This window comes from Xenopus laevis, chromosome 8S (assembly GCF_017654675.1).
Source record: "Xenopus laevis strain J_2021 chromosome 8S, Xenopus_laevis_v10.1, whole genome shotgun sequence".
In the NCBI taxonomy this organism is placed as follows: domain Eukaryota; kingdom Metazoa; phylum Chordata; class Amphibia; order Anura; family Pipidae; genus Xenopus; species Xenopus laevis.
The window spans coordinates 25,251,832-25,264,307 of NC_054386.1; the positions used below are offsets into that span (position 1 = coordinate 25,251,832).

Sequence of the window (12,476 nt, forward strand, 5' to 3'; positions counted from 1 at the left end):
GTAAGATGTACGATCGTTCGAATCCCACTAACCACACGATAATTTCGAAGGATTGGTCGGGCTTCCCTAAAATCGGTCGTTCGGCAAGAAGAATTGTCGCGTCTATGGGGAGCTTAAACTAGTAGTGCAGAGAATATAAACACCTAGACGAACATTTGATGATGTCATAAATAATACTTTTTTTCTAATAAATAATAAAGTTAATGAAGAAAGTCTGAGTATGCGTCTGTCCTCACCTTTCAGGTCCAGATTTTTGGCACCATTTATGATTTGTGTAACCACTTTGGTGTCTACTTTCAGAGTATGAGTATTGCTGTTATCTCTTGTGATAACAACATTATGCCACTGATTGTCATTTAGAGGCCTTTCGCTGTTGCCTTTAATGACATAAGGGCCTTTTCCAAGATCAATCACGTAGTGGATGTACCTGAAGCACAAAAGAGTAAGAACAAGGGTACAGCCATTAGAGATGAGTTCAATAAGAGGGATGATCTTAAATTATTTTTATAGCAGTTTACTAAATTGTCTCTCATACTCCATCAACATGATATTGGTGAAGCTTATTTCTTAGATTAGATTCCTAATGCAAAACACACAAAAGATATTTCTTAAAGGAGAACTAAATCCTGGATGGTGATAAGTCCCCACTGGCCCACCACAGCTGGCCCCCTCCCTGCCTCCCCCCTGCACATTCTTACCCCTGAATTCTGTCACCTCTAGAAATAGCGACCGCGCATGCAGAGTGAACGCAGTGGAGCTCACGGGCGCCATCTCCTTCTCTTTGGTAATCTTCATGAAGTGAGCGTCATATTGGCGCATGCGCAGTTGGAGCAATTTTCCAGTTCGCGACAACTGTGCATGCACCGAGAGAGACGGAAATTGCAATAGGAGAGGAAGAAGACACGAAGATTACCGAAGAGAAGAAAATGGCGCCCGTGAGCTCTGCTGCGCTCACTCTGCATGTTCGGTCGCAATTTCTAGAGGGGACAGAATTCAGGGGTAAGACTGTGCAGGGGGGAGGCAGGGAGGGGGGCCTCTAGGGACTTATCACCATGGGGGGTTTAGTTGTCCTTTAATAAAAAGCAAGAAACTAGTTGACAATTATATAATAATACAAAGAGTAATTTCCCATCCTTTTCAGTCAATATAGGCTTTTCTTCTCTATATTCATCCTTCTGTCTATTCAACTCTTGCGTCATTTCTATCCTCACCTGCATTTACCCCACACGCTTGCCTTCATTGCATACTTCCTCATCTCTGTATTATACTATGTTACAGTACAAACTGCCCACATGCACCCCATTCCTCCTACCCCTTCACCAGCTCCACTGCAATGAAGTCATTGCCATCTCCGCTGTTGAAAAGAATTAAGCCATCAGGAGAGATAGTCTTGAACTGAAAAAAGAGGTGCATGGAGGTGTAAGCTTGCAGAGTGGCGAGTGTCAGATAGCTGGCCTTCGTCCTGAAGGTGACAGGGTCCGCTATTATAGAGCGCATGCCAAACCGTGCCTTCAGCTCACAGTAATCAATGTCTCCATTCTTGCACAAATCGATGTATAGCAGACCATTGAACATAAGACTCTGGAGATGCCCAATGAAGCTGGAAGGCACAGCTGAAGCAAATCGCTTCTCCGTCATGAACCCAGTCTCAATGTTGTGGAATTCCAGACGAGTATGATCCCCCACCATTGTGCCTGAGATGGAGGAAATAGCAGAAAAAGCAATAAGGCATGAGACTCGATCATCATCAGTGCCACAGGTGTCTGTACGCTAATAAGTCGGATTTAGATGCATCACCAATAAGAGTTCCTATTTACAGCAGCTACTAAATAAATCCTAGCCAATTCCTCATAACTCTCTTTAAAACAACAGCTAATGCCTCCATACATTCAATTTAGGTTATGCATTTTTGGTCTCAATCTGCAGCAAATGCATATGTTAACCCTGTCATTGCCAGATGCACACATTTTTGCCTTTGCATTTCCTATTTTAAAGTCAAAGGACAAACTACTGAACTTAGAGTGACACCTTCTGGTCACAGCAAATAAAGCAAAGTAACAGCCACTCAAAGTTGCCTTTATTCTGATGAGCCTGTAATTCTTCTGTAACTTACCAGCATTTCTTCTGATTCTGTAAAATATAACAAGTATGTCAATATCAGTTCCATAACAACCTTAGAATGTCTCACCTTCAGCCACATCAACATCCACTGTTAATTTGAGGGTTTTTCCTCTCCGAACCACACGAACAGTGTGCCATTCATTATCATTCAGCTTCTGCCCCGCATACAGAGTCTCTGGCCCCTTACCTAACATACGATGGGAGAGAGGTGTCATTGTTACATGATTCCCAAAGCATGATTCCACACAGTTTCAGGACAGGATTGGGTGCTTCCTTGCTGCCTGGTTCTGTGGGATTTTAACTTACTGCCTATAACTTGTGTACATTTTTGATGGGCACATTATCTGACAATTCATTTGGGAGGGAGAGAATCCTATTATTTATATAATATAAGTTGTAAAATACTGTACATTGTTGATGCATTATACAGTTTTGAAGTTTTAATTAACTTTGAATTGTTATACAGATTTACCTGCCTAAAAGTTGACACAGTCCTGTGAAAAGCAATATACTCATCAGACTGAGTCTATATATTTTCGGTGGGTACTCATAAACTAATGAAAGTTGCCTGCTGGTACATGTGATCACTAGTAATGGGCGAATTTATTCGACAGGCTCGAATTTGCCAGTTTCGGTGCCAGCGAATAAACTCACGAATTGCCGCAGCGTCGAATTTATGTTGCCACCGCACTGTTTTTTCGATGCTGGCGATGGTTCCGATGCCGGCGCCCAGTTAGACGCCAAGAAACAGACGCCCAATTGAATTAATGGGCGCCGGTATCAACTTTGACATTTTGCAAATTTTTCACCAGTTTTGTGGGAAATTCGCAAAATTCATGGCGACAAATTTGCCCATCGCTACTGATCACCAGCAACACCTTATACATGGTAAAATGAAAAAACGTAAGTTTGTTTACAAACTAAAGCTACTGTAGCTTACATTTATACCTTCAATTCTATGACCGAATTGTCCTTACTACAGTATTAGTTTCATAATGGGAATGTTTTATGGTATCTCTCTGTACACAGGTTCCTGTTAAAGTAATACTTGGAATGTTTTTATTACCAGCCTGATACCTGACCATGCTCCCATTTACATCTGCCCGTACCCCTCAGTCAATGCTGCAGATAAGACTTTAGGGAGATTATGGGAGGTAATAAGGCTATGGCCAACCATCCTGGGTCAATGGCTGCTTAGGTAAGCCTGACACTGTATACTGAGGCATTATCACCTTTACAGAAACTAGGAAAAAGAAGCCAAACTGAAAAGAATTAGACATTGCAATTATAATATTTCCATTAAAAAAAATTGAAAAGAAAACTTAAAAATAGAGGAATGGTAGCCATTTATATACAGAAACACTGAAAACATTATAGTAACTAAATGATACACAAAACTTGCTTTGCTACTGGTATACTTCATTATTCTGTAAAATATATTCTTATGCAAATAATCTCAGTAATACGGCTGCTGGCCAGGTAATTCTACACATAATGCAGAAATTGTGCCAAAAGTTTAGCCAGTTAAGCTATTAAGAAATAATATATGTGCTTGCAGTTTTGGAACACAAACAGGTCAACCTCTAATTTTATTCCATAATACAGACATGTAAATCCCTTTTAACAAATAATTTGTTACAGTAATTTACTGCAATCAACCAATCAGAATATGAGTCATAATTGAATCAGATATTTAGAAGTTAATTGCTGATTGGTTTGTTTGCAACCCTTGTGCAGATGTAGGCCTTAGTTAGTATCTGACCAATGCTTCTTTTTACTTATTTTGTACAGCAAGCATCGTGTAAGTTATAGGGTTGTCCTCCTAGTGATTTCTTTTGGGACAATAAAGATGATTCCATTAAACAGAGGCCCATTTATTAAAAGCTGGATTTTAGGGGTTTTAGAGCTTTTTGAAACCATAATTAAACTCTATTTGTTTAAAATCATGAATGCCATGAAAGTTATTAAAAGATCTGATTAAAGCTAAAAGAACTAAAGAGAAAAAAGGGCTGAATAATGGGCAAAAAAACCCCAAATATCTCTAAAACTGCTAAAAATACTAGCAAAAAAAAATCTGAAAACCTCAAAGTCTGGCTGGTTAAAAAAAATGTGGGTTTTATACTTCATAAAACTCAAAATGTTACAGATTTTAAAAAATAAATAATTTTTAGAGAAAAAAATTTGATTTGTAAAAATAGAATATAAATCTGAATTTTAGTAAATCAGCAACAGAAAGCATTCTATTCTGCAGGCACAATTCTTTCAGATAACCACAAAATGACAAGTAATTGCATTAACTTGTGTTTTTTAAAGACCTCCTAAACGAAAGAATAATGGGTCTCAGGACCCAAGCAACATTAGAAGATATCGCAACTATAACAATAGTGCTATAGGTTTTGCTTTTATATTCCAGTGGCATTTGTACATTTGTACATTAACAGAAATATGGACTTGTATATCATAAGTTTTGTTCGTTTTCTTATAAAATCCTAAATTAATATTTGAGCTAGACATATTAATACATGTTTAAACATTTCTTAAAGCAAAGGTGAATGATAATGTTTGGGGAAAGCAGCTGTATTTCTGTGGCATATATACTTATAAATAAATAAAATCATTGAGAACAATCAGTTGGCACAAAACTAGACCATTGCTACCAACTGATGCAGTTTGAAAAGTTTTATTCAGATAAATAAATCCCAACGTATATAAAAAAGAATTAGAAATCAAATGAATTTGGACTTTTAATAAGGCTATATTTAGCATGTATGTATTCAATTTGATACATATACTGACTGGTTTTATACCCTCATATATTTAATTGGAAAAAAAAACCATACTGCTGCATTTTATTGGCATACTACATAGAGCAGTTGGTAGCGGTGCTCTTTGTGTTCCATGTAAAGGTCTGAACCACACACATCTTTAAAGCTACAAACACTTTTTAGATTAGAAGACATGCTGTACTGTATTCCAGATATGCATGTAATACACACATTAAAAAATTAAGTTGTAGAAGTCCAGGACTAGCTAGCGAATCCAGCTTCTAAAAATGTTGCGCAGAGGCACAAATAATAATGTGTTATTATTTTGCAGGGATGTGGTTAGGTAGCTAACAAGGTTCCTAAACATAACAATGCCATAGCCATACAGATGGAAAAGCCACTTTACTGTCATTCTCTATACCCTGTCCCTCCATGATAGAGTTCTCTCCCTTTTTCTAGTGTTCTTATTTCTTCTCTTCAGCTTTTTTATTAGCTTTTTCCTATGTATCTCTCCTTCTTCACCCTGTGCATCTCTTCTCACAACAAATTCTTCTCCTCTTCCAATCGGTTTCTGCTCTTAAAAGCGTTGCCTCATTGTTCTATATTTCTCGTATGCTCTCCAACACTGGTCCTCTTTAGCTCTGCTTTCTGCTCTCCCTTCCTCCATCCAGCCGCCCATCCTCCATCCAGCACCCCATGTTTATTAACTGTCCCACTTCAACCCATTTCTCATGTTTTCCAGTTCTGCCCTCCCCTTTCCTTACCCTCCCTTTCCTTTGTGTATTTTTTGTTTACTCTCATCTTCCTGTCCATTTTTTCTAAAGTTTCATGTTCCTCTTTTACCCTGGTTCAAAATCAAAATCAAGTTTTTCTTTCTATCATTTTTCTCTTTTTCACAACCTTGTCTTTTGCTTCTTGCCTCCTCCTTTTCTGTATTCTTAGCTTCTCTATTTGTCTCTTTCCTTTGATTAGTTTCTCTAATATATCTAATAAATCTATATATCACTTTTCTGTTATTTTCTGGACTTATCTGAGTTGTTCCTTTCTTCTGTTTTTGCCTAATTCTTTAAATTTGTAATCCATTTTCCTAAATTCTTTTTATCATTTCATATCAAAGCCTTTAAATTTAATAACAGCAAGGGTCAACAGCCTGGCTCTTCAGTACTTTTTTTTATAGGCTGCAGGAACCTGATGCACGGTTTACAAAATCACTACATATAGGGGCAGATTTATCAAGGGTCGAAGTGAAAACTCAAAGTAAAAAAAATCAAATTTCGCTTTATTTTTTTGTTTACTTCAACTAGAGAATAGTTCAACTATTTGAATTTTAAATTTTTTTATCATGTACTGTCTCTTTAAAACTTCGACCAACCATTCCCCAACTAAAACCTCCTAGAACCTATATGGAGTCATATGAATTTTTGAAAATACTTCGAATCGAACTAAGATTGTTATTTGATCGAATTTGATTCAAACAATTGAATACAGCATATTCACCCACAAAAAAAACAGATTTTTTTTTTTAATAAATTTCGGTTGATCTTTGTTTATTCAGATTTCAAAGTTATGGGAGTTCAAAAAAACTTCTATTACTTCGAAATTCGATTCTTGATTCATCTGCCCCACAGAGTTTACAGTGGCGCTTGTATGTAGGATATTGAGTTCTTAATCTACACAGGACTATTTATTCCCCCCCCCCCAGATAATAGTGCAAAACTCAAATCTAGCTAAAAGCTAATCACGGATTGGCTGCTATAGGTAACTGCCCATGGACAAATTTGCCCCACTGTCTCATATATTCTGATCTGCCAGGCAGCCCTTGCTGAATCTAAGCCTCTCCTTGCCACCTCTGGGTTTCAAGTGATTTATCCTGTCAAACAGTGCTGTATTTAGGTCCAGTGCCACCCTAGTCACTGAACTCAATTGCACCTTCAGTTTGTGATGTCACTTCTGCTAAGCATGATATCACTGCAGTTATGAGTGATATCACACACCTCAAAGAATTATTCACCCAGCCCCCCAAACCCCCAACATCCCCCGCACCCCCAGACCGATTTATGCAGGTAATCTCTGGCAGCGAATGGGGAGTTTTTTGTTTTTCAAAAATAAATAAATAATTAGCAATTATAAAGGCACCCACGGGTCAGCCCCTTAAAGCTGCCACCCAAGACACAGGCCATCAGGTGTCTATATATAAATATGGCCCTGCTGTCATACAACAGCTTCAGGGCCTGAACTGTGCCAACAGGCACGTGATGCTTGCCTGATCAGCATGGAGAAGTACCCTTCAATTTAGAAAAGGTGAAAGTAACACCCTTTGTCTGTGTTCATTTGCAAAGTTTTATAAAGTATGTGTGGCTGTGTAGGACACCAGAACAGGTCATTCAAAGCATGTATACTTTTTACAACAGTTTTGAGGTGGGAGCTTAATGGTTTTCACTTGCATGTTGCAACAATATGTCACTGACTTGCTGTTATTCTTGATGCATGGAAGCAACACTATTCACACTCACCTATGCTCCCTGTGTGTGCCATACACGGCCTGCTCTATGCTCCCTGTGTGTGGCATACTCTGCCTGCCCTATGCTCCGTGTGTGTGGCATACTCTGCCTGCCCTATGCTCCGTGTGTGTGCCATACTCTGCCTGCCCTATGCTCCCTGTGTGTGCCATACTCTGCCTGCCCTATGCTCCCTGTGTGTGTGCCACACTCTGCCTGCCCTATGCTCCCTGTGTGTGTGCCACACTCTGCCTGCCCTATGCTCCCTGTGTGTGCCATACTCTGGCTGCTCTATGCTCCCGGTGTGTGCCATACTCTGCCTTCCCTATGCTCCCTGTGCGTGCCATACTCTGCCTGCCCTGCTACCTGTGTGTGCCATACTCTGGCTGCTCTATGCTCCCTGTGTGTAACATACTCTGCCTGCCCTATGCTCCTTGTTCATGACATACTCTCCCTACCCTATGCTCCGTGTGTGCCATACTCTGCCTGCCCTATGCTACCCGAGTGTGCCATACTCTGCCTGCCCTATGCTCCTTGTGCATGACATACTCTCCCTACCCTAAGCTACTTGCGTGTGCCATACTCTGGCTGCTCTATGCTCCCATGTGTGTACCGTACTCTGCTTGTGGAAGGTGTTTAATCATGTGCTGGGGGATGCTGTGTTATCCACAGGGGGAGGCGACATATGGATTTAAGGGTATGTTTATGGTATCTTTAAGGATTTAAATTTTTCCCATATGAGTAATGAGCAATATCCCTGCAGCGAGTACCAACCACTTTTGGTGTTTTGGTGTGTTACCACCATTGTGGATGTTTAAAGGGGGGGTGGTACACCCTGGCTTCCTTTATCAGCCCTCCACCATGTAGGCCAAGTACCACAGAAGTTGGACAACACTGATCTGGATCATCCATGGCAGAAAGACCATTTACTATGTCAGCGCTTTTGGCAACAATCACTGCAGTGCCCTAATTGGCAGGAGCCATGCATTTCACTTTCAACCCAGATGCTGGAAATGGCTGGGCACACATATGGAATCAAGATGAAAGTGGGATTGTTTTCCAACCAATGAGAATAAATGCAGTTACCCAGAGCAACCAAAAGCTGTCTATATGTTGTGCGTGTTTGTGGATTTTATAATGAATAGCCATTTTCTGAAGGTTTTCAATCACCTTTGTTTCAGTCAACTCATGCTATGATGGACAGCATTTCAGAAAAAGGAATTATGGAGTTTATCCTGGTCCTGGCACTATTTTGCTGCCACAACATTCCATTTTAAAAATGAACAGTACACTATATAGGGTTATGTTGATGACCAAATTTGCAAAGTTTTTCCAGAAATTTTACAAAAGTCAATGGAAAGGCAAACTGACTTTGCAGCCAAGGTGTTTTAGCTATGAACAGTGGTGTAATGATAGAAGAAGCTGACCTCGCAGTTGTGGGGGGCTCAGTGTACAAGGCTCCCAGGTAAGACTAAAGCAAGCAGGCAGACAGGAATGAAGGTTGGGTTGTTACAGGTTCCTGTGTGTGCCAAACTCCTCTGCATGTGGCCCAGCAAAGCATAGAAATGACAATGGCTATGCAACTGCATATACACAGACTACCTTGTTAGAGAAGCTACAACTGTTGTGCATATTTACAAAAAGGCTCCCATGTTGCCATGTTGTTTTTCAAACCCAGCCCTTAACAGCTCCTTAAATAAACAAGGGTTGGGCTCCCATGCCATTGATTGATGTGAAAGGCACTTTAATACTAGAGGAGATGTCTGGTTACGCATTTTCCTTCTATGGGCTCTGGTGGGCTACACTGCCGACTCTGCAGTGCATGCAGGTCTATATCACAAATGGTACTTAACTTCAGCAGTCAAAACAGGGCCACCTCAGGACTTCAGCTTTGGCTCCTTTCACGGCTTCAGGACTTCAGCTTTGGCTCCTTTCATAGCTTTGGGTGTTTTCGTGGATTCGGGACTTCAACTTCGGCTCCTTTTGTGGCTTCGGGTCTTTTCACGGCTTCGGGACTTCAACTTTGGTTCCTTTCGTGGCTTGAGGTCTTTTCGTGTATTTGGGACTTCAACTTCAGCTCTTTTCGTGGCTTGAGAACTTTTCGTGGCTTCGGGACTTCAACTTCGGCTCCTTTCATGGCTTGAGGTCTTTTCATGGCTTTGGGACTTCGGTTTTTCGTGAATTTTCTTCGGGACTTCGGCTCTTTGGTACTTTGGCTCTTTGGGACTTTGGCAGGTGCAGCACAGTTTCAGTGCTGTCAAGGGGGGCCAGGCTATTTAGGCAGAGAAACCGGGACTGTCGCGTCTACTGTGTGGTAATTCTCCTATCCCAGCAACTTTAACTCACTAGCTGCATATTGCTTGCCAGTGGCTGCTGCAGCAGAGAAGGCTGGTTCACACCAGGCCCCACCGAAGATTATATGCGGGGGGGGGGGGACGAGGAAGCATGTTGAAGGTACACCACTGATGGCTAACTATTTATGCAAGACGCTGGTATACCACATACATTAAGGTTATCAGACTAGTCCTAGAAAGTCCAATAGAATTTCTGTTTATTTCACCTTTTACCTCCTTTTTATGCTTAAACTTTAGTTATTAAAACTATAAACTTTAGTTATTTTTTTACGTTTCAGCACTTATACTATTTGAAACAATTTGTGTACTTCCTGTGCTACAAAATGGAAGCCTCGTACACATATTTTTCTGGTTTAACACAATGTTCGTGTTGTTCTGAAACAGATGAATATGCTTTAACTTTGAATCCAAGGTGATATGTAAACACAACAGTAATGTGTCTAAACTATCGCTGAAATTAAATTGTGTCCAAATGAAATTCCTTGTGGGCTTGATGCCCAATGATTCATTCCCATCCACATACTGAGCTGAGCCAGCAGAAAAGATCTTAATCGTGAAAGAAAATAAAAATTCCTCTATTGATTTATCACCCAGAAAAATGTCTGGCTCGGCACCACGTATTTCTTCAGAAGAAGACAAAATAATATAAGAAAATGAATCATTCACCGACACATTGTTCATTGCTAAAGCCAAATCTTTGTGATCCCACCAAAATATCATTCACTTGGATTTAACCACAAGTATAGATCCAAGTTAGATTAAAGCAATAGATAGAAATGAAACAATAGTTATGGCCTGTTGGCTGCCACTGAGACAATTTAGGGCACTGTGTGCAACACAATTCTGTATATCTTCTTAAGAAATCAAACTTAAATTATTATAATATACAGTAATATAATATATTTGTGTTGCAATATTTAAATAGTCAAGGATATGAACATTTTCAGACAACACAAATGGGTCAATTTACAACTGCAGTTGCTGCAAGCATCAATGTTGATGCCGAAACTTCACATTTTAGTGAATTAGCATATTCATGGTGATTTGCCTGACAAAGTGGTGTGAGGGGTGCGAAGCTGATGCTGGCGAAAATTTGCCTGTTAGTGAATCTGCCCCTATATTCTCCCAAGAGACCTTCTTATCTTAAACTGTTACAAAAGTATCTAAGTATCTATTCTGGGCTCTCTGCCAAAAGCCAAGTAAGTTAGAAACTTTGTATCTTTTTCTGGCTGTTCAGTGCAGGAGATCAAAGAGAAAGTTTGGACATTTCAGTAACAAACCCGGGACTGTGGGCTGAGCTGTCAAAATAGAGACTGTTCCGCAAAAAACGGGATAGTTGGGAGGTATGCAGTTATGTTATACAATCTTTTACCAGCAGTGAATCAGACTGACTTCAGTACAACAGAAGACAGGCAGGAGCGCTGCGCCAATGAGTCGAGTTGACAAACTTGCTTAAGTGGCACCACCAGGGGTAGTAAAAAAGCCTCTCCTAGTAATTTAAAAGGGTTGTTCACCTTTAAATTAACTTTTAGTATGGTGCAAAGACTGATATTCCGCAATAATTTGCAATTGGTTTCCATTTTTTATTACTTGTGGTTTCTAAGTTATTTAGCTTTTTATTCAACAGCTCTCTATTTTGTAATGTCAGCAATCTGGTTGCTATGGTCCAAATCACCCTAGCAACCATGCATAGATTTGAATAAAGACTGGAATATGAATAGGAGAGGGTCTGAATAGAAAAATAAGTAATACAAAGTAGCAATAAAAATGTGAAGCCTTACAGAGCATTTGTTTTTTAGATGGGGTCAGTGACCCCCCCATTTGAAAGCTGGAAAGAGTCAAAAGAAGAAGGCAAATAATTAAAAAACTATAAAAAAATAAACAAGGAAGACCAATTGCAGGGCCGGGCGCAAGTGCGCATGAGCGAATTGGCGCTCGCGTGCGGTCCCCTCTCTGCCCGACCGTTTCTGCCCTTTTATTTTCTGCGCATGCGTGCAAACTTGTGTTCGCGCATGCGCAGAAAGAAGAAGAGGGCAGAAACGATCTGGCAGACAAGGGACCGCACGCGAGCGCCAATTCGCGCATGCGCAGAAAAAAGAAAAGGCCAGCGAGAGTCGGGCAGAGATGGGAACGGACTGCGGGTAGGCAACAGAGGAGGTACATGCCTGGCACCCTCCCAGGTTTACGCCCTAGGCACGTGCCTACTCTGCCCACCCCTTGGCCCGGCCCTGACCAATTGAAAGGTTGCTTAGCATTGGCCATTTTATAACATACTAAAAGTAAGCTTGAAGGTGATCCACCCCTTTAAGTGATGATTTTCCGTTTTCCTTACTAGTGATACGGCTCAGGAACGGTAAGTGCTGGGGGGCGAGGGGATGCCGGGGTGGCATTGTGGGAGGCGCCACAGATGCATCCTGACCCTCAAAAGGTGGGAACTGGGGAGATTCAGGTTCTCAACTAAATAAGCCCTCACCAATCACCTGGTTTTCAGAGTGGAGATAGAAAATAGCCTGTGTCAACTTGTAGGCCATAAAGAGCCTCCAGGCCATGCAGCTACTGTGTGTGAAGAAACCACAACCTCTATATCCAATATGCAAATATTGTACCTGACCCCAGAACAGGTACTGGGCATTCCTGATTTGATGTCTGAAGAATGGAAAGCTATTCTCTATATCAAGTCAAAGAACTTTGCATCTTTAGATACAAAGATAGATTTATACCAATACAATTTATCAGTT

General features: G+C 40.6%; 1 protein-coding gene across 16 annotated transcripts in view; it reads right to left on the reverse strand.

Moving 5' to 3' along the window:
* LOC108699836 (neurexin-3) overlaps positions 1–12,476 on the reverse strand; it is a 337,779-nt gene that overhangs the window by 164,265 nt on the left and 161,038 nt on the right. For all 16 annotated transcript variants that reach the window (XR_005963885.1, XR_005963884.1, XR_005963886.1 and 13 more), the window contains exons 12-14: positions 2,189–2,308; positions 1,313–1,694; positions 237–427 (exon numbers count right to left, since the gene is read on the reverse strand). Coding sequence is in view for 13 of the 16 variants with exons in the window: in XM_041575094.1 (XP_041431028.1) it covers positions 237–427; positions 1,313–1,694; positions 2,189–2,308 (693 nt within the window). In the remaining 3 variants the exon portion in view is untranslated. The remainder of the gene's footprint in view (positions 1–236; positions 428–1,312; positions 1,695–2,188; positions 2,309–12,476) is intronic.